This window comes from Lepisosteus oculatus, chromosome 17 (genome assembly GCF_040954835.1).
Source record: "Lepisosteus oculatus isolate fLepOcu1 chromosome 17, fLepOcu1.hap2, whole genome shotgun sequence".
Classification (NCBI taxonomy): Eukaryota; Metazoa; Chordata; class Actinopteri; order Semionotiformes; family Lepisosteidae; genus Lepisosteus; species Lepisosteus oculatus.
Window position 1 is genome coordinate 15,325,329 of NC_090712.1, and position 19,582 is coordinate 15,344,910.

The 19,582-nt window shown below is 38.2% G+C and overlaps 1 protein-coding gene across 5 annotated transcripts in view; it reads right to left on the minus strand.

Annotated features, from left to right (window-relative positions):
* Positions 1-19,582, minus strand: part of prkn (parkin RBR E3 ubiquitin protein ligase) — a 156,436-nt gene that overhangs the window by 88,787 nt on the left and 48,067 nt on the right. For all 5 annotated transcript variants that reach the window (XM_015363280.2, XM_015363278.2, XM_015363277.2 and 2 more), the window contains 2 exons: positions 4,349-4,586; positions 449-567 (listed from right to left, as the gene is read on the minus strand). In XM_015363280.2, coding sequence (XP_015218766.2) covers positions 449-567; positions 4,349-4,586 — 357 coding nt within the window. The remainder of the gene's footprint in view (positions 1-448; positions 568-4,348; positions 4,587-19,582) is intronic.

Sequence of the window (19,582 nt, forward strand, 5' to 3'; positions counted from 1 at the left end):
CACACAAACACAATAAGAAATGTCAACTGCCATGACAACACTTATAGACACGTCATGCAAAGCCAGACATTTGAGTTTTTTTCAGGAGTCATGACTTTCTTCTCTCAGTCCTGCTGTAACTGTTTTCTCTTGCTCTTCTTACATATGTAAGCAGAAAAAAAACAAATGACAAAGACACAGGGAAAACCTGTACCTACAGTACATCTGCCCTCTGTTTCTTAACATGTATTCACTGTGCAAAGCAGAGGAATAAAAACTGCTGCATATGTGAAGAGAAATAATGTCATATGCCTTGCCCAAAATCTATTGTCATTCCTATTTTATTTGTTAAGCCTAATGAGTAGACAGTTTAAGAATAAGGAAACAAATTCTAAAAGTATTTTTCATAACTTTTATAACATACTTTCTCTTTTCAGTGCTGCTGAACTGGTAGAATCGAAAGTCTTACCCTGCTCAGAGTCAGAGTCCCTTGCTTGCATTTGTGGCACCATACTCTCAACTTCCCAGGCTGAACAGACTTGCAAACACTTTTGCAGAACACGTAAAAGCTGCTGTGAGGTCTTGAATCTATTAACAGAAGTAAGGAAAAAGTGTTTGTTGCACAATTAGCTTAGCATAAACTGATGCAATGTATTAGTATAACTAAAAACAATTACCCTGTTTATTCTAATGCACTATAAATTAATGCAATTAATTTGCCTGATCACTTCATTGCCCCAATTACGATGTTAATCTTTCTAGACACTTCAATTTGAAAAGCAATTGTTTAACAAATAATAATAGAAAGTAAACAGTTTTCTCCTGATTAGGATTCACTGCATTACCTGCTAGCGGTTTTTCTGTCGTTGATATTCCCATTGGGAAGTTCATTTTCAATAAATGTTAAACATTAAAAAATTGTAACCTCAAGAAAACGTTCCACATAAACACTCCCCCCAATCACAGAGAGACACAGAAGCAAACATTTCTATTTCTATATTTATAGGGACTTCCCACTTACAGTACTCTCATTCTTATTTTTTTTATTTTCAAACTACACATGGACTACACATGGTAGTAAGGAATAGGACACATTTTATTGTATAAAACCATGTGAATGATACTGCACTGATCTGCTAAAGATATAAATATAGAAACATTCAGCAACCCTCCCCTTAAAGCATTATAGCACAATCTATTTGTGTTTGAATTTCCAAGCTTTGTGTGCAACCAACTAAAGACATCATAGCTGGCGTTTACTGGGAGGTTCTTTAAAAAATAATTCCAGAAATGACATAAGCAGCACATATACACTCCAGCGCCTTTCTATGCTATTTACAGTAGCTATTTAGAAAGGTAACACTGAGGTGAAATAAAGGAATGGAAAACCTGGCATTCGGCACACCCCAACCATGTCTTGATTTGCTATCACAACGTCAGCACAAAAACAGCATATACAGTATATGAACCAAACCTACAGTATACTGTACTGTTATTTACTTTTGGCATTATTTCTCATATGCTCTATATAGGATATACAATGTCATGAGATTCAGGAGATACAAACTGCATTGTAAGACAGCACAGATCTCTTCAATATTTATGCACAGTCTTCCAAAAACATGAATCCCTTAAAGTGTAGCCCAGTAGTTCTGCCATGCCCTGAACTCGTTCCTGTGGATAGGCAGATTAATGGCTTTATACCACCGCATCGTAAAACATCTATCAACCCTATTAATTCTAATGAGGGACTGGGAAACTGCTGCTACCACCAGAACTCATTAAACAGGAATCAAAATGATCCAGTTCAAGATGTGATTCAGATCATTTTCTGACTCAACGCAATGTCTTTGCTTGAAGTCCTGTCCACGGAACCTGTTGTTGTTTTATTTTTTAATTTTACTACACAATATGTTAAAATGCCTACAACCTGCTGTCAATCTTAAGACAAAAAGTGACACTTCCTTTTCACAGCAGCATGTATTCAAAAGACGTGTCGGATCCAGCCACTGGCATCGGCTCCAATTAGTAAGGAACAGCTTGAAACAATTAAGTAATTAGACATCTTCATGACAGATAATTTAGTCAAGTTAAGATGGGCACTCCCACTATGCTGCAACTAATAATTCCTACATCTCTGTTTTCACCGAAGTAGTCTTGCAATATAGAAAATAGCTGCAAAAAAAAAGAAAATGCTGGTCTTCTCATTAGAGTTAAAAGCCTGGGATGAAGGAGAAACTGATGATCTTTTGACACAATTCACAATAAATCCACCCAACTGGATTTTATAACTTGAACTCTGTCTAATTTATCATTTTAATGAAAAGGTTCTGTTATGCTAATGCTTTAAAAGTAAAAAAAAAACACTACAGTCGATATTAAAGGAGGTTAAATAAAGGATATTTTCTGACTTGAGTAAAGAATCTAACTAGAATGACTGGAGTGAAGCTGAACATGAAAAGGGACAAATGTAGGACACAGAACTGAAAAAAGGTGTCATCAGGAAGGCCAGCAACTTCACAACGTCCTTAATGAACCTGAAGGCTAAAATCTTTCTGTATTTCCTCATCTATAGCAATTGCAACCATGGCTGCATTAGAATAAAATTTATGGCCTGTGAAAGAGTGAAATATATTCTACAGTACACAGTCTGTAGAGTACTGAACTACTGTACAGTATATGCTGGAAAACCTACAGTAGATAACTAAGGGAAAGGAGACATTTTCTAGCTGAAACACAGTAGCACCCTTCTTTTTTTCTTTTCTGAAAACCGACAATGGACTTTTGTTGTTTACAACAGAGTAGTAATATACTGATGCCAATAAAAGGGTTCAGCTAAGATATCTGCTATCAGCAGTTTCTGTTGTTTTGGCTAATAATGTACATTTGTTAGAATAATGTACTTGATATTGATGCCTGCATCTCACCAGAGTTTAAAATTTGGTTAGGAGTCACAATATGTAGAAAATCAGATTGGAATTTATTTTTTGCAAAACCTCTTTATTACTTGTACTAATGCAAGTGTTATTTTATGTTTTTGTTTGTGTGTGATAAATGCCAGTGATGACTGCTCTGGAAATTAATATAATCCTTTCATATTCTTCAGATGCAATCATTTTCTGTAGTTCACATGGCAAATAAACAGTAACTTTGTTTTTTCTTATATATAAACTAAATATGCATTCTGTATTTGTCCATATTGTATACAGCACCTGAATGGCAGCATTTCTAAATAAGTTAATTTTAGTTTATATTGGTTTACACAGACATTGCTTCCAGTATCAACAACACCAATACTAACTGGTGCACTCCTGTATCAGGTAGAAATTCCAGAATTATATGTTACATGTTTTGTTTGTGGATTTTCACATATTATATATTGGTGTACAATCACCTGGTGGCACAACTACGTACTATACCAGTTAACAGTGCAGTTCCAATACCGCCCAAGCCCTCCTGCTGTCTTCCAGGGGGTCACAGGCTAAACCTGTGCTCTAACATGCCATCCTGTCCCTGGAGTACCAGCCATCTCACCAAGTAACGTACAGTACATTTACACAAATGCACTGCTGTGCAAGCAAATACATTTGTTGAGATAATGGATTTCACTTTAATTAAGGTGTGCACATTCCAGATGTGCACATTAGTTCTGTGTACATATGCCAGATTTCTATAAATAACAGAATCTAAAAAACAACAAAGAGAGAATTTTCGGACTTTGATGAGCAGTCCACACACACACACAAAAAGCTTGGGAACCACTGCTCCAGATAGCCCCCCCCCACAACACCACCCTAGAGATTTACAGATCTTGGTGCCTCTTAATTATAATCATCAATCAAGAGCTTGCTGTCGACACAAGAGGTACAGTAGTAAATCAGAAATTAGTAACATTTAAGATAAAAAACAGAAATTCTATGCTGCTTCAGAATACACTTTGTATACAAGATTTCATGTTTTTTTTTAAATTTGGTGAAACTTGGTGAAACATGACATCCCTTTTCACCATCGAAATGTCAATACAACACATACTGGTGCGCTGGGTAACTCAGGTAAACATGTGATGCACATTACATGATTTTAAAACTGAGACCAGTAGATACTTTTTGCACAAATGGTTGTGGGAGTCCGAAATCCAGACTCCAGACATGTTATCAAAGCTGATACCACAATTTCTTTCAAGAAACACCTGGATAAGATCCTCCGATCAATGAGTTACCAGCAAGCAATCAATCTACAGTAGATGGGCCCAAAGGTCTCGCCTCTTTTGCACATTTTCTAGGTTCCTTCTTACAAATCGTTATTCAAATCAACTGCTGGGTTGGCTGTCAGAGTCAGCTGCAGTGCATGGTAGCGAATGTCTGAGTACCTGTGGGACCAGGCCCAGCAGGCAGGCTCAGGTCTTCATCCTCCAGAATGGCAGCCAGTCCAGCTGAGTGAGTGGGCAGCCGGGAGGTGCTGAGGTCCACTCGGGTCAGACTGTCCACCCCCTGGGGCAGTGGCCTCTGAAGGGCCCCACCGCTGGCTCCCCCGCTGTCTGGCTTCTCGGTGTGTGAGGAAGAGCACAGGACCACATGGACCGTACTCTGCTGAGGAAGGTCACAGCTCTGGGAACGACATACAGTACAAGCACCATTAGGCAGGCAGAAACAGCCTAGTGTGTACACCCTGACTTTCCAGATTTCTTAAAAATATATTTTGTTTTAGCAAGGCAACCCCTAATGGCAGCTCAGTTTGAGAAAAAAACCCTTAAAAGAACTAGCCTTCAAAGGAGACTTGCTCTTGTAAGGATTCAACAACAAAAGGCAACAAGATAGCAGGGGTTAAAATGAATTCAAAATTAAAAAAAAACAAACAAACAAAAGATATAGTTGTGCAGATCCTGCTTTTGCAATCTACGAAAGACTGGAAACTTGCTTTTTTTCTTCGTTTCACTTTTTACCCTTGGTGCAATGATAAAATATTCTCTTTTTTCAGTCTCATGTATAGAAGACAATAAATGAATCTTCAGCTACATACTATGTCTTACTCATGCTGCTGCTTTTAGCCTTTTCACCCTTTCCCTCACAACAGTGATGGTGAGAGCTTTAAACCCCATCTTTCAGCTGGAAACACTAAGCATGCACCCCTCTTTGCAACTTTGGGTCAGAGCTCTATTCACGTAACACCCGTCAGACTCGTCTGAAACAGCTGCTAAGTGCTACAGAAGCATAAGCTTGCCTGGCTCCTAAGTGAGTACTGTATGTGTGCTGTTTGGAAAAACTAATAAGACCTTTGAAATCCATCATGGTGTAAGAGGCAGATACACATGTTCAAATGGTGATGTGACAGGCTTCTGGCAATAAGAGCAGAGGCCTCACAGATGATAAATGAAATGACTTCTAAGTAGTCTTTTTCATTTGTTTCTTATTTTGCTCAAGATACAGTATCTAGTGACATAACATTTATGATATTTTATTTTTTCCTTTATTTTTCCTTTAGATCTGATAGAGTCTGTATATACAGTACAGAATGAGGCTTCTGCAGTTCTTCCAATTAATTCTGCCACAGCATTCAGGTGCTTCAGTAAGTGCAGATAGGAACCAGCATTTTAAGAGCTGCCTTTAAGTAGTAAAACCAAAAAGGCTGGTACAGTACATATGCATCTACCCAGGTCTAAATCTCTGTCTTCATGAAATCAAGCTGTGCTTAATGAAATATCCTGTGACTAAAAGCAGTTTCTCCTTTTCAACCTAAATGACTTAAAAGTTTATCCTTTAGTGCACAGATAATTGTTGCTGTTTCTTTCTCTATTTCTTCAAGCCAAATAAAGACAGACATGAAGAAACCCTTACTTTGAATATACAAATCAGTGTGTCTGTTAAACTGGCAATCTTGTAAAAGTGCAGAATTGCACCATAATTCTCTCTAAATAAAACTCTTTCAAAATGTATTGGGATTATGAGTAATATCAGAATGATGACTGCAGCAAGATGGACAAATTTGAAAAAATAAACACATTAAAAATCAGTTGATGGAATGAGTCACATAAGTGCAATATACGTCTGTAGAGGAGAGGAAAACATTTAGTTCGAAGTCCTTGTTACCCCCATACATAAGCTAACACATGATTACTGTATGCAGCACCCACAACAATATCAATGACAGCACCTCAGATGAAATGTATTAAAACCAGAAGCTTGAAATATTTACCCAACAATCATTTTTTCTATCCTTACTGAATGACACTGTGGAAAAAGTCAACAAAATCATTATTTTTAAATGAAATCATTACAAAAACAATCCTCTGGCATCTGAGGCTTTTCTTCTGAAGCAAATGATTACCATTGGATTGATCTTCCATCAGAAAGGAACTTCATTTACTGTATATTTGGCTCCTATTAAAAATTATTTCGAACACCAGGTTTCAAACAAAAGCAGGCAACTCTACTTAGCTGCTTTTATCAAAGTGATGCAAGAGCCCCATCCTGTCAGTTCATAAAAGAATCCCAGTGACCCCAGCTGGGTACTCATTTTTTAAATTTATTTTAATTATTAGGCATAATGAGAGAGGTTGGAGGTGCATCATTTTGTGTGCCTTACGGCTTTTTCTTCTTCAGCCATATACGGTACATGAATTTACTATGCAGGCCAAACATTGCTTCAAACAAATTAATAACCAAACAACTGCATTTTTTGGAACTTTTTATCTTAAAGGTGCAATGCCGCGCTACAGTGATGGGACTTATTGGTGAGATCCTTGAACGTAGGGGAACTCAAATGTTGGGCAACAAGCAGCTGAGTTAGGGAACCTGCAAGCAGCATACAGGGAAATAATAAGATCTGTGCATTTCTGGAACCGGATGGAACGTCGGAGAGTGCACTCTGGAGACGGGAAACAGGCTGCATGCTTAAAGGCCAGCTGAACGAATCCAGCACGCAGGCAGACATGATGCTGTGGCTAGCGTGAGACTGGAGGAGTAGCAGAACTGTGCATACATGCGGAAAACTTGGTTCAAGTCCACGAAGGTGGAAGTCGAAGCCAGGAATCGCAATAGAACGGTCTAGCGTAGCAAGGATGTTGATGTTGAAAGAGTAATCAAGAGTCAGAATACTAAACCACACAGCTAAGGAGAAAATTTGGAAACTCCAGAGGATCCAGAGGCAGAACTCTGGAGCAAGTCATCAAAGGTACCCACAGTATTTACTGGGGTGATAGGGGCACCTAAAAAGTGCCCGAGATAGCCAAAGTTGCTGTCGCACCACAACAAGAGCTCCTGGCCCCTTAGCTTTCGCCTTCCCGCTTTCATTTAGTGAGCTAGAGTTAATGCGGAACATTACAGATGTTTTGGCTGAATCACCAAAAGGACACAACAGACATTCACTATGTGAGCAGCCAGAAAACCCGTCACGAATATCTTCTGGAGGGCAACCCTTCAGCATTGCTTACTAATGGTCAATATGTTGGTGCCCTGGACCACCTGGATTCCTCAGCAGGCGAAGATTGCAGATGCTCACCACGTCTGCTCCATGCATAGACAGAATACATTCTGTTCCGCAGGCTGTGACAGGAACGGTGAATGTGTTGCCCCATTAAGACTGGACTTCATCAAGGAATTCCAGGAAAAACTCAATGAGGCGAAGCCCTTGTGAGATTGATGGGGGTGCCATTAAATAGATCAGCGATCCTATGGTTCCTCCGACTAGGGTAGCTAGATAAGTGCTGCTCTCTCAATGATGAAGAGGAGCTGACCTGGCAGGAAGCCAACCGGGCTCTGATATTTTAGATTCTGGTCACTATCAGGTGTCACATCCCCCAGATCAACCAACCCCAAAACCAAAAGAGACAGAGCACTGAGAGGTTGCTTGCACTACTAATTCAGAAGGAAGAAGAGTAGGTGTGCTCTGTCTGTTTCAAGACTGGCCAGCTGGCTTCCAGTCACTAGTGTCTTGGCAACAGACTCCAGTTTGTTTACACCGCCCTTGTCTGTCAACGCTGAAAAGGCAGTGCATGTATTGAAAGAGTGAGTGACCCTCCAGGCGTTCAGAGAGTAGTGTACAACCAAAATCAGCATAAGGACTTGAAGATCCACATTTTACGACAAGAACTTAAGCCTGACTATACTACAAGGTCTCCACTGTTCATAGTTCAACTCGTATTCTAAGAAATTGAAGAAAAATGAAGACATTTATATTACTGTAAGTACTCCACACATAAAAAGTGAAAACTATAGCAAAAAGGGCCAATCAGATAGTTCCACAGGAAAGCAGGCATTATGTTGTGAAATTTTAAGACTTTTATTTTTGGACTACTGTCAGATTTTACCTATGGAGATCAATTTTCTTTGTATTGTTTAAAGACAGATATACATACTATACATAACATTATGTTACACTATAATGAGCTGAGCTAAACAGCAGGATATTTTGAAGTTGAGCTCTGTACTGGAGCAATTTCACCATGGCAGGCTAGTATTACCTGAAGACAGAGTGGTTATTAGGGAAACAGCAAGGACTGTGAAGACAGTGAGTTCACACTTCAATACCTGAAAGAGGTACTGTTATAATGTGCTCAGCATTTAATACTTTATAACAAACATCATATCTGTATTTATACTGCAATGCTGTTAAACTCTCAAAACCTTTTCAAACTGGCAAATCAAAATACAGAATGCTGTAATGTACATCAGCTGACATAAAACAGTCCAAACGTATAAATATAAGTAGCACATTTCAGTTTAAATCCTACTGTACTGTACAGTACATACATTTACTTACAGTACTAGCATACATATATGTATATCCCCTTAGGATTCTATGGTTTAACATATTTAGACATATTTGACCTTCATTAAATCTTATCAAGTCCATTAGTAGATAAAACTAACCTCATCAGACAAATAATACACAAAAAAATCGACTTTGTCATTTTTTTATTATTTAAATAAATCAGACAGTATTCAAAGTTTGTGTGAAAAAGTAAAAGCAAACCTTGATACAGTAACTAGCAGCAATAACTTGAATTAACCATTTCCTATAAGAGCTGATCAGTCTCTTACATCGCCTGTGAAGAATTCTGTCCCACTTTTTCTCACAGAACTGTTCTGACTCTGTAATGTTTGAGGGCTTTCTTGTATGCACAACTCTCTTCAGGTCTCGCAACAGCATCTCTATAGGGGTTTAGGTCCGGATTTTGACTTGGTCATGCCAAAATCCTGTATTTCTTCTTTTTAAGCCATTCTGTTCCAGATTTGCGAGTGTGTTTTGTATCATTGTCCTGTTGCATGATCCAGTTTCGATTCAGCTTTAGGTATGGGACAGATAGTCTCAAGTATTCGTCAAGAATACTCTGATATACCGTAGTGTGGAATTCATGGCAGACTATCCTATGATAGTAAGGTGTTCAAGTCCTGAGAATGCAAAGCAGGCTCCAACCATCTCCCATCCACCACCGTCATTGACAGTTGGCATGAGGTCTTCTGGTCAAAGGCAGTGTTTGGTTATTGTCAAACATGATGCTTTGAATTTAGTTGCTTTAGTTCTATCTATCACTAGGACTTAGTGAGAACTAGTTAATGGTAAAAAATGTTTAAAGATGTTAAAACATAAAATCTAAAGGGTATGCATCTAGTTTTTCACCAAACTTTATATACCTCACAAACTTAATAAAACAAAAGAAGGTTACAAAGAAACAGAATGCCAATCAACCTATCTAGCTTGTTTGCTTGCTAGCAGCTGATAGATCTGGGGATCTCATCACACCTTTTCTTAAAGAAACCTCAGTGTATTAAACTGACTTATTCAGTTTCAACATACGCACAATGTCACAGGTGGCACCTGAAATTAGAAATCAGCATATAAACTCTATATATGTGAAACACAGCTCTTTAGATGGCACACCTCTGTAAATATGTCTTAATTACCACTGCCTGGGTAGAAAAAGTACTTTACTGCCACTTCTAAAGTCATTAAACAACAAGAGTAAACCAAAGGCATTCATTTAATAAAGGTTTAGTAACCATTTGTAACAGTGTCATAAGCCCTTGATTAGTCTATGGTAAATAATTAATACATATTTTGCATTTATTAAATCAAAGGGATTATATCAGTTAATACGCCCTGTGGCTGGAAGGTTGCCGGTTCATATCCTGTGGCTGGCAGAGGAATCCTGCTCTGTTGGGTCCCCAACTGCTCCAGGGGCGCCATATAAAAATGGCCAACCCTGTGCTTTTACCCCCAGCTTCTCTCCCTGTCTGTGTGTCTCATGGAGAGCACGTTGGGGTATGGGAAAAGACATATCCTGAGTCATATTTAAATACTTATCTGCATTTGACAAACAATATATGTCAGTTTTATATCTAGGACTTTCCATAATTATTACTTTTGGGTGCATTGCCATATAAAGTATAATTGTGTGGCATTGCTTTTTTGTTTGCACTACATGGATATCACTTCTTCACTTTTGACAGCATTGGGGTCTTACTTGGCACAGCCTGTTTTCTTGCCTGTCTGTATTTATAAGACAGAGGATTAATCTCACCCACGCCAGCTTTATTTCTGTGGCAGCTAAGGAAGTAGCAGAAGCCACACATTTCTTTTTTTGCCCATCTGAGCACGAAGAAATACTGTCTAAGAGACCAGAGCAGTGAAGAGGAAGGCATACCTGCATTGTAGAGAACACGTTTTACATATTGTGACAGGCTGCTACCCAGCAGAGTCTGATCTAAAAACTGTTTATTCAGAGGCAGAACTTCCACTGGAATTCAGACACAGATATTTGTTTTGATGACACTGCATTAATTTCCATGAAAAGACAAATTCAAGATGCACTGTAATTCATGGAGTTGACAAGAAGAGAAAAACTGAAATATAATTTTGTGAATATTTCATTGACAATATGAGTCCACTATCACCTGACATGACTGCACCACTAAGTGCTTCGGCACCTTCTAACTGTTCTGATCTGATGAGATCTCAGGACGCTTCATTTGGGCTTCAATATTGGGATATGAGATCTTTAAGGAAAACTAGCTGTACTGTGTTGCTGTACTTGGTGATGGAGCACAATACAAGCAAAGCTTAGAGGAGACTTTGCTTCAGTCTGCTTAAGACTAAAAACTGGGATGAAAATTCACCTTTAAGAAATGTCACCTTGTTTAAATAAGCCAATCCTATTCCAGCAATGAACAACACCAGTCTGATAAAACATTTCCTAAGGTGATAATGACATTGTGCCCTCCATCATGTTTGGGTGTGTTAGATGTGGCTAAGGTACATAAAATATTTGAAATTACCTTCCTTATGAACATAATCCAGACACCAAATCCATTATTTCTATCAAAAATGCAAATGTATTTCATGATGCACTTGCTATTACTTGATTCCTGGTCAAGCTGGTACAAGATTTATTTTTCCTCATAAATAAAACATACAAAATAACAAGATGATTAGTTAGCTAAGGCACCTGGAGATGAGGTGTGGTCACAGAAGTCACAAAATAGGCCAGACACAAAAATAAAGTGCAAAACTTAATTGTTTCTTAAAGTGCTCTAGTAAAAGGAAGATACAGTATTTAAAAAAGTGAAAAGACAAAATATTATACGAAGATTATAAACTGTCGTCTGTTCAGAGAATGTGGTAGTAGACTTTTATAGAGGCCGGCCTATGCTAAATCCAAATAGTACAAAGGGACACAGACAAGGACTCATGTGCCTTACAGTATGTTGCCAAGACCAGACTCACTGCTACACCATGAATGTCAGGTTAAACACCCTTAACTGCACCCCCAGCTCATCTTCATGGACTGGTAAACCTCCATTTAAAGAGGAACTGCAGTCCAAATTTCTCAAACTGGTTATGGAATCTTGGTAACAAAATAAATTGACGTTCTAGAACAATTTCTATATTAAGTACAAAATCATAAACTTTGTGAAACACTGTAAGTTGCCATGCTGTCACAAAGCCGTGGCCCCGCCGTGGGCGAGAGAGAGAGTTCCCATGAACTGTGACATGGTGCAGCCCTTTCTGCTCACTAGTCACTGTTATGACTAATGTAATGCGACGCACAAGCGAATAGTGCAGCAGAAATGTCCCAAAGTGATCTGCATTCAGCGTTAACAAGTAAGTTCCTTTTATCGGCAAAATCATCTTGAAGTCAAGAGCGATATTTCTATTGCATTAAAAGTGATGTATTCACAAGCCTGACTTGTTTACAGTGTAAGAAGGAAACAACACATCACCAGATCTCAATCGCACAATATGGCACTGCACATACCTGGAAATTTAGTCTATTTTAAGGTGTAAATTGGGGAGAGAGAAGCATTACTGTTTTTCCACAGCATGTACAACAAACAAAAATTAACCAACACAAATTGTTGAGAATTACAATGAATGGATATACAAAGACCCTTTACCTGAAGCAGGTACGGAATATTGAATCTAAGAGATTGCAAAAGATGTCATCCAAGTTCACGCAATGAGGGTGTACAACAGCCCTTCACTCCACTATTGTTTCAGTTTCAATAATGGGAAGGAAGAAAAGAACTGTACGGAAAACAATTCCATTAAAGTACCAGACTGTAAAAACTTGACAGAATAATTCCTGATAGTCAAAGACGCAAAATAAAGCTTTATGGTTGCTTCATTAAATGTCATGCGAGTGATCAGCCTCAAGCTAGTGGAAACTAGAAAACCCAAAGCTTTGCTTTCAAGCTGGTCCTTTTTTTTCTATTGTAATTAGCTGAGACCAGATGCCACCTATTATGGGCTAACAAGCCATTGCTGGCTAGTGAGAAGCCAGCAGGCACAGGACTTCAAAGGCAGGCTGGAAAGCAGGCTTGATCAGAAGGAACACTTATTTCCAGAAGCTGTATCTCACAGACCCAGGCAGCTTGGAGTATGACCTTTTAAAGGATTAGCATACAGTGCACAGGATCTGCTCCCTTCTGATGTGTACGACTTCTGACAGTAAGCATTGACAACGCTGCCTATATGTTTTCGTTCAAGGGTGTGGAGGAGAAACTGAAAATTGCTGTTCGCTTTAAAACAAACCGTGAGCTAAATTTTTCAGACTTGTATTGTCCTCTATCCGCCCTTGGCATTTGCCTGCGTCATGGCAGGATATGCTTCACATAGTCTCATAGGTCATCTGAAATCACATTTCTGATGACTGAACAGTTGAAGTTTATTGATCAATTCAGCATATTATTTGTTCAATCATTGTAACAGTCATTGAGGACTGAAGGGTGTTCAGATTTTTGTAGTTATTGATCTCTTTATTCCATATTTAACAAAACACCATTTTTATTTTTCCTTTAAAATTGTTCCAGGGCTAATGGTGATCTATAAAAACCTGTTGGACTGTGCTGTTCAGGGATGGAGACACCTCTTTATATGCAGTATACAGATACTATACATTTAGACAGAGCATGGAAAGATGGAGAAGAAAGGACAGGACAGGAAGTCAGAAGAAAGACAAGATAGGCAGACAGAGATTAAAAAGACCAGCCTTTGACTTTTGATCAGTCCTAGAGAGGAATGATTTACTGAATTGTAAAATAACAGAAAACGACATTATATAGAAGTTAATGATAATCATGCTACAAAAAGAGAATAGTTCAAACCTGAAACCAAAACATGTAGCACGAATGATGCATTTTCAATAATGCTATCAATGTTTCTGGCCTTCTCACTTGAAATTCAGCTTAGATGCATCCTAATGGCACACAAATACCCTGTATATTTGCAATGATATAATTATGTTGAATCCTTCTTCACTTAAAGTTTTGCAGTTTTACCAGAATCCAATGACAGCACTGACACTTGATGCTTCTGTTGTTCTACACCTTCCAGGTACAAAAGTAAATAATATGTTTCCCTACCATTGTCAGACTTTCTCTGACTACAGATCTGGACTTCCTTTACTTCACTTTTCACATATTCTCTTCTTTTCGCATTGCAATTCTTATTATCATTGTAATCTGCGATATGCTGGGACTGGCAAAAACCCTTCTGTTGCATTGTACTCGGAACATCTCAATCTTCTCTTATTTTCCCAGGAAGTTATCCTCATTGTGTACAGCTGATTTCAATGTAACAATACAGCATATGACCACACTATTATCAAAGGTTTCAAGAACCCTATAAAAATAAGCGTTGCTGTAGACACTTGAAGGACCAACTGCAGCTATTCTATCACCTCAACAAAAGAATCCAATTTGAGTTCCATCCTGACAAAAGAATTTTTTACCAGCAGTGGGAAACTGAAGTGCTGCAATGAAAGATAAGACGGTGCTTACCAAGCACAGGTTTAATTGCCTTAAACTTTTGCAACAGTCATACAGTCACCTGTCACAGAGCCCAGAGGCAGAAATTGTGACATATACTGTATGCAGAACCTAACAGAACCCAAGGTCGGTAGAGAACAGTATTTTCTTTTGTTTCAGAGTGTTAGATCAAGCAAGAGAGAAGGAACCAGTGAATAAAAAGGTAAAAAAAGAAGAAAACAGTCTGACACTCTCAAATAAGGCTATCCAGCCCAAGCCCTGGAGGACCAGTGAGCCAGCAGGGTTTCTAGGTCTTTTCAAGCACAAGCATCTGAGAATCAGGAAGAAGTTGTTAAACAAACTCAATTAAGTCAATTAGGTGAGCTGATTTAGGTTGTTAAGGGCTGAGTTGGAATGAAAAGCTGCAGGCAAACAGGCCCCCCAGGACCAACCCTAATCTCCAATCTATAATAGATCTTTAAAAAAAAACATTACTGGGTTGCAATTAAAATACACAAAATAAACAAAAGGACAGCTCACCTCCAGTAACTGCAGATAAACTGAGTACTGAGTACTGCTTAACAAACTGCAAGGCATCAACAGAGGATGAATACAGAAAATGTCTATTAGAAATTTAGGTTTGCTGATGACTTGTAACGTGTTTCGTCTTCCTCATTAATAAAGTGCAGAAACAACACAAAATAGATATAAAATGATGAGCTACTGTATCTACCAAGATGGTAGATCTGGGAAATCTGAGAAATTCCATTAGAAGTTTGTGATAAAGAAATCAACAAAGATGGTGTGAAACAGTAATGTACTCAGAAGTGTGCCTTGGACTGTAATTTATAGAGAAAGAATAATTATTTTGCTTTATATAAATAATTGATATCTGATCTTGTTTTATATATCTATGGCAATACTACATATAGATGATAGCAGCGACAGCTACATATATACAGGTATGTATGTATGTATTTATTTATACCATTATGGTCAGCAGCCATATCACCCTGCAACTCACAACTGGCAGCCCACTGAAGTTAAGCAGGTGTGAGCATGGTCAGTACCTGGATGGGAGACCTCCTGGGAAAAACTAAGGTTGCTGCTGGAAGAGGTGTTAGTGGGGCCAGCAGGGGGCGCTCGCCTTGCAGTCTATATACAGTAGGTCCTAATGCCCCAGTATAGTGACAGGGACACTATACCGTAAAACAGGCGCCATCCTTCGGATGAGACAAAACCGAGGTCCTGACTCTCTGTGGTCATTAAAAATCCCAGGGCGTTTCTCTAAAAGAGCAGGGTGTAACCCCGGCGTCCTGGCCAAATTTCCCATTGGCCCTTACCAATCATGCCTCCTAATAATCCCCATCTATAAATTGGTTTCATTACTCTACTCTCCTCCCCACTGAGAGCTGATGTGTGGTGAGCATTCTGGCGCACTATGGCTGCCGTTGCATCATCCAGGTGGATGCTGCACTTTGGGGGAGTCCCCATTATTTGTAAAGCGCTTTGAGTGGAGTGTCCAGAAAAGCTCTATATAAGTGTAAGCAACTATATTATTATTATTATTATTATTATTATATACTGTATTGTACAGTGTAACAATAAAGTCTCCAAGTATATCTGCTTTATATTTGTATTAACTTTTGTGCTTTGCTTTTAGTTGTTATATGCTAAAATGTCAAAACGAGGGTACAGCAAAACCAGTATTTACTGTATATATTATTATATTTATATAACCAATATTTATAAATATTTTCAATATTTAACAACTACAAAATTTAATCTTAATCAATTAATGTTGATATATAGAGGTAGCGTGGAGCAGTAGCAATTAACATTACTGCCTAAGATCTCCAGGATCCTACATTTCATTCTGATGTTTTATGTATTATCTATTCTGATGTATTATAAACAATCCATGATATCTGTGATCTCCCGTTCCCCCCGAATATCTTTAAGCCATATGTACATGACTGCTGAGGGTTGGGTACGACTAGTCAGCCAGGGCTCTCACAGCTTGCATCAGGCTTGTGATGATGTCATTGAGAGACATGCCTCTCCTTCAATTGGTGCTGAAGCACCTGCATGTCACTGGGGAGCTAGCAGCACATGGACTGATATTTGATGGATGGACATGCCTATCTGCACTTCCTCGTTCTCCCTGTGTGGGGCTGCTACTGCTGAGAGTTGAGACACAAAGGCACAGTTGATAGATTCAAAAATGGGTGGTTTATGACAAAAAATAACAGTTGATTCTAAATGTTTTTTTAAAAAATGATAAAGAACACAGTACTTATGGCACTACTTTATACTAATTTGTAAACACACATAAAGCTAAGATGAAGTTAGTTAATTTAAACATTTTTATTTTTGCATCCTAGCAATTTGGAACACTCAAAGGGAGCACAATTTAAAATAAAAATGAAAATCTAGATGAATTCTCTTATACACTTTACTAAAACTCCCTTAATTACAACAAGTTTTTGGCTGTGACCCAGATAATAGGAACACTTCAAGAAGTCAAAACTAACTGCTTCCTTTGCTGAATGCACACCCACCACTAAAGTAAATTATGAGTTTTTAAATCTTTTTAAGGCTTAGAAGTTGGTCGACCATGTCAATCAGCATCTCATTTAGTGGCTGTGTAATGTACATTATGTTTTCTATTACCGAAATGAACCTTTTCACAACCCAAAAAATGGAAATAACTGACTATTTGAAAAAAGGCATCTACAGTAGAGCAGGATTCTGTTGTGTTATAACTGGAACACTGAAGAAATCAGAACACAGTCCCTCACAATCCCTGAACACTGATTAAATGCTTTCAAATAAAATGACAGCAGAATGAAAGATGCATTACAAACCACGATACGGCAGTGGGTGAATTGACATAATCTACCAGATTATGTTGATGTATCGTTTCTGTTTGTTGTATTTGAATTTGACATGGTATGTCAAAGAAAAGTGTTGAATCCTGCCTGAGTTACAGTATCATAGCAAAACTGTATACAGTACAACTTTCTTCCAAAATATTTATACACAGTGCCTGACAACCTTAAATTAACATCCTTAACTTGAATTCAAGGTTTAAAACCTCCTGGGCTCCTGTTCCAGGTCTGACTGCTGTCTGTCCTGTCTGCTTCATTTGGCTTTCAGGCAACTTGCTGGAAGGCTTTACAGAGGGATTGGCCAGCATGAGGTTGTTGCTGAAAGCTCTTCTGTTACTGCTCCGACAGTCACTCAATATAGGTGACTGGATGGTGCCACCAGCCTCTATGGTACTTTTTAGGACATTAGGCCTCATGAGTGCTTAGCTCCTGTTTGAGCCACTGTTCTCGCTTTTCCAATGCTTTGCTATGCTTATGCTTTTAAAAGGAGAAGTGCTGGTTTGTTAAAACTGAGGACATAATGACATTTTAGCTGTACTGCCATCACCAACATGCTTTATAAGACTTCATTAAAAAGGTACTGTAACATTGTATAATTGTAATTTAAATATTGATGTTCTGATGTTCCTTAAAAGTAAAGTTGGTTTTACTGTACATGGTAAAAACTCTGCTTTCTCTGAGCCTCAATTGGACAGGAAAAATACAATATCATGCTGTCTAGCATGCTTGCACTGCCATATACACTTGTTTTACTGAGTGCAAGAGCAAAACGTTTCCAAGTAATAATGATCAGCTCTGTATTTTTAATGAACCACACATATTGGTTCAAAGACAAAATGTTCATTTTAATCTAATCTAGGAAATTCAAGTAAATAACTAACCAATAAACAGTAGACCTTTGCTGAATATGAAGGAAATGCTCTCTTTCTAGCACTTAGATTATATAAATATACTCCAAAGCAGATGCTCTTAACCCTTATACAGGTGCACTCTATGCCTGCAGGATATTTTTACTAATTGAGCTCTCAGTTATGTAACAGGCAAATTCTTTTGTTTAACAGTAGCTCTTTGCAACTATCTGGACCTACGACCCAACAGAAACTGTGGTTAAATACATTCTTACTTGATGTGAGGTGTTAACCTCGTAACTGAGAGCAGTGCTGGCCCAGCTTGTTTCTCCCTCAATTATACTGTTCACTTTTCATTATGGCTCACACATTGTACAGTACCTCCTACAAACACCACAGCAAGCACTAATGACTTAACAGAGCTCACCAGCTGGCTATTAAAGAAACATTTGCATGTGAATTTCATAAAATCATATTTAATTAAATTTTAAAGTCTTCTCAAATTTGGTCTCATGCTCCTTCGTTGCATCTGTCTAAGCTCATCTCCAAAAAGGCAAACAGACCAGAAGGGCTTAAAAAATAAATAAAATATGGAGTCAGTCAATGCTAAATCCTGACACAGCACACACATGTGAATCTGAGACTTTAGGTGCTCAAAAAACCACTGAGGAAGGACAGCACCTTCATGAAAACACTTTTATGTTGGTTGAAACCTCTAAAAAGAGTCAAACCAAATTCAAGGAAATTCAGAAAAACATATTTCCTTATTCCTTTTCCTTCTGATTATTTAAGCACAGTTCCAATGAATAAGTAATGGTTAATTTCACAATGGCAACTAAAAAGGAGAAAGATGACGTTTCAGCTTTTGAGCCTTCTTGGGGTGTAGAAGGTGTGGAATTACTAACCTTTATTTGTTAATTTGGTCCCAATGCATGCTGATGCAGCTCTTCACTCTTAAAAAGTCTGTTATATTCTTTCTTTGTCACAAACGTGGAATAAAATATGAAAATCAGAACATTACCTCCCAAAAACACAAAGAATGAAAAGCACTAAATGTATGGTTTATTACTAGGCCAAGAATATTGTGATGAATACATGTGATAAAATTTTTGCGAAATTATACTGTAACTGATGTGACTATAAAAACTGACATTCCCAACAATCCACAAATTTTATAGATGACTGTCGCCTGCTGTTTTTTGGATTCAATAACTCATATGCCTTGAGTATGAAATAATATACTGTAGCTGGCTATGCGCTTCATTAATTTCCTTCTTGATTTAGTGTCAGTATATCTGCTGGGACCCTGAATAACATGACCCAGTGCAGGTTCACGCATCACAGAGGTTTTGTTTGCATTCTAGCACAAACTCTGTAGTTCGCTGAAATCAGTCTTGCAGTAACCACAGTGCTAAACCTGGTGTGAAAACCTTTATCAAAGGCATACTGTAAGTCAGTAATACTGTACTTCCTGAATGGATGTTGATCTTCCCTGTTTCAGTCTGGCATGTGGTTTAGAGACAAAGCTCTAGTACAGTAGGTGATAATAGCTGAAAGGCCTCGTGATCAGAGGCCAGTAAATAACTTAAACACAGTGTATGTAGTGTATGTGCCCAGTAAT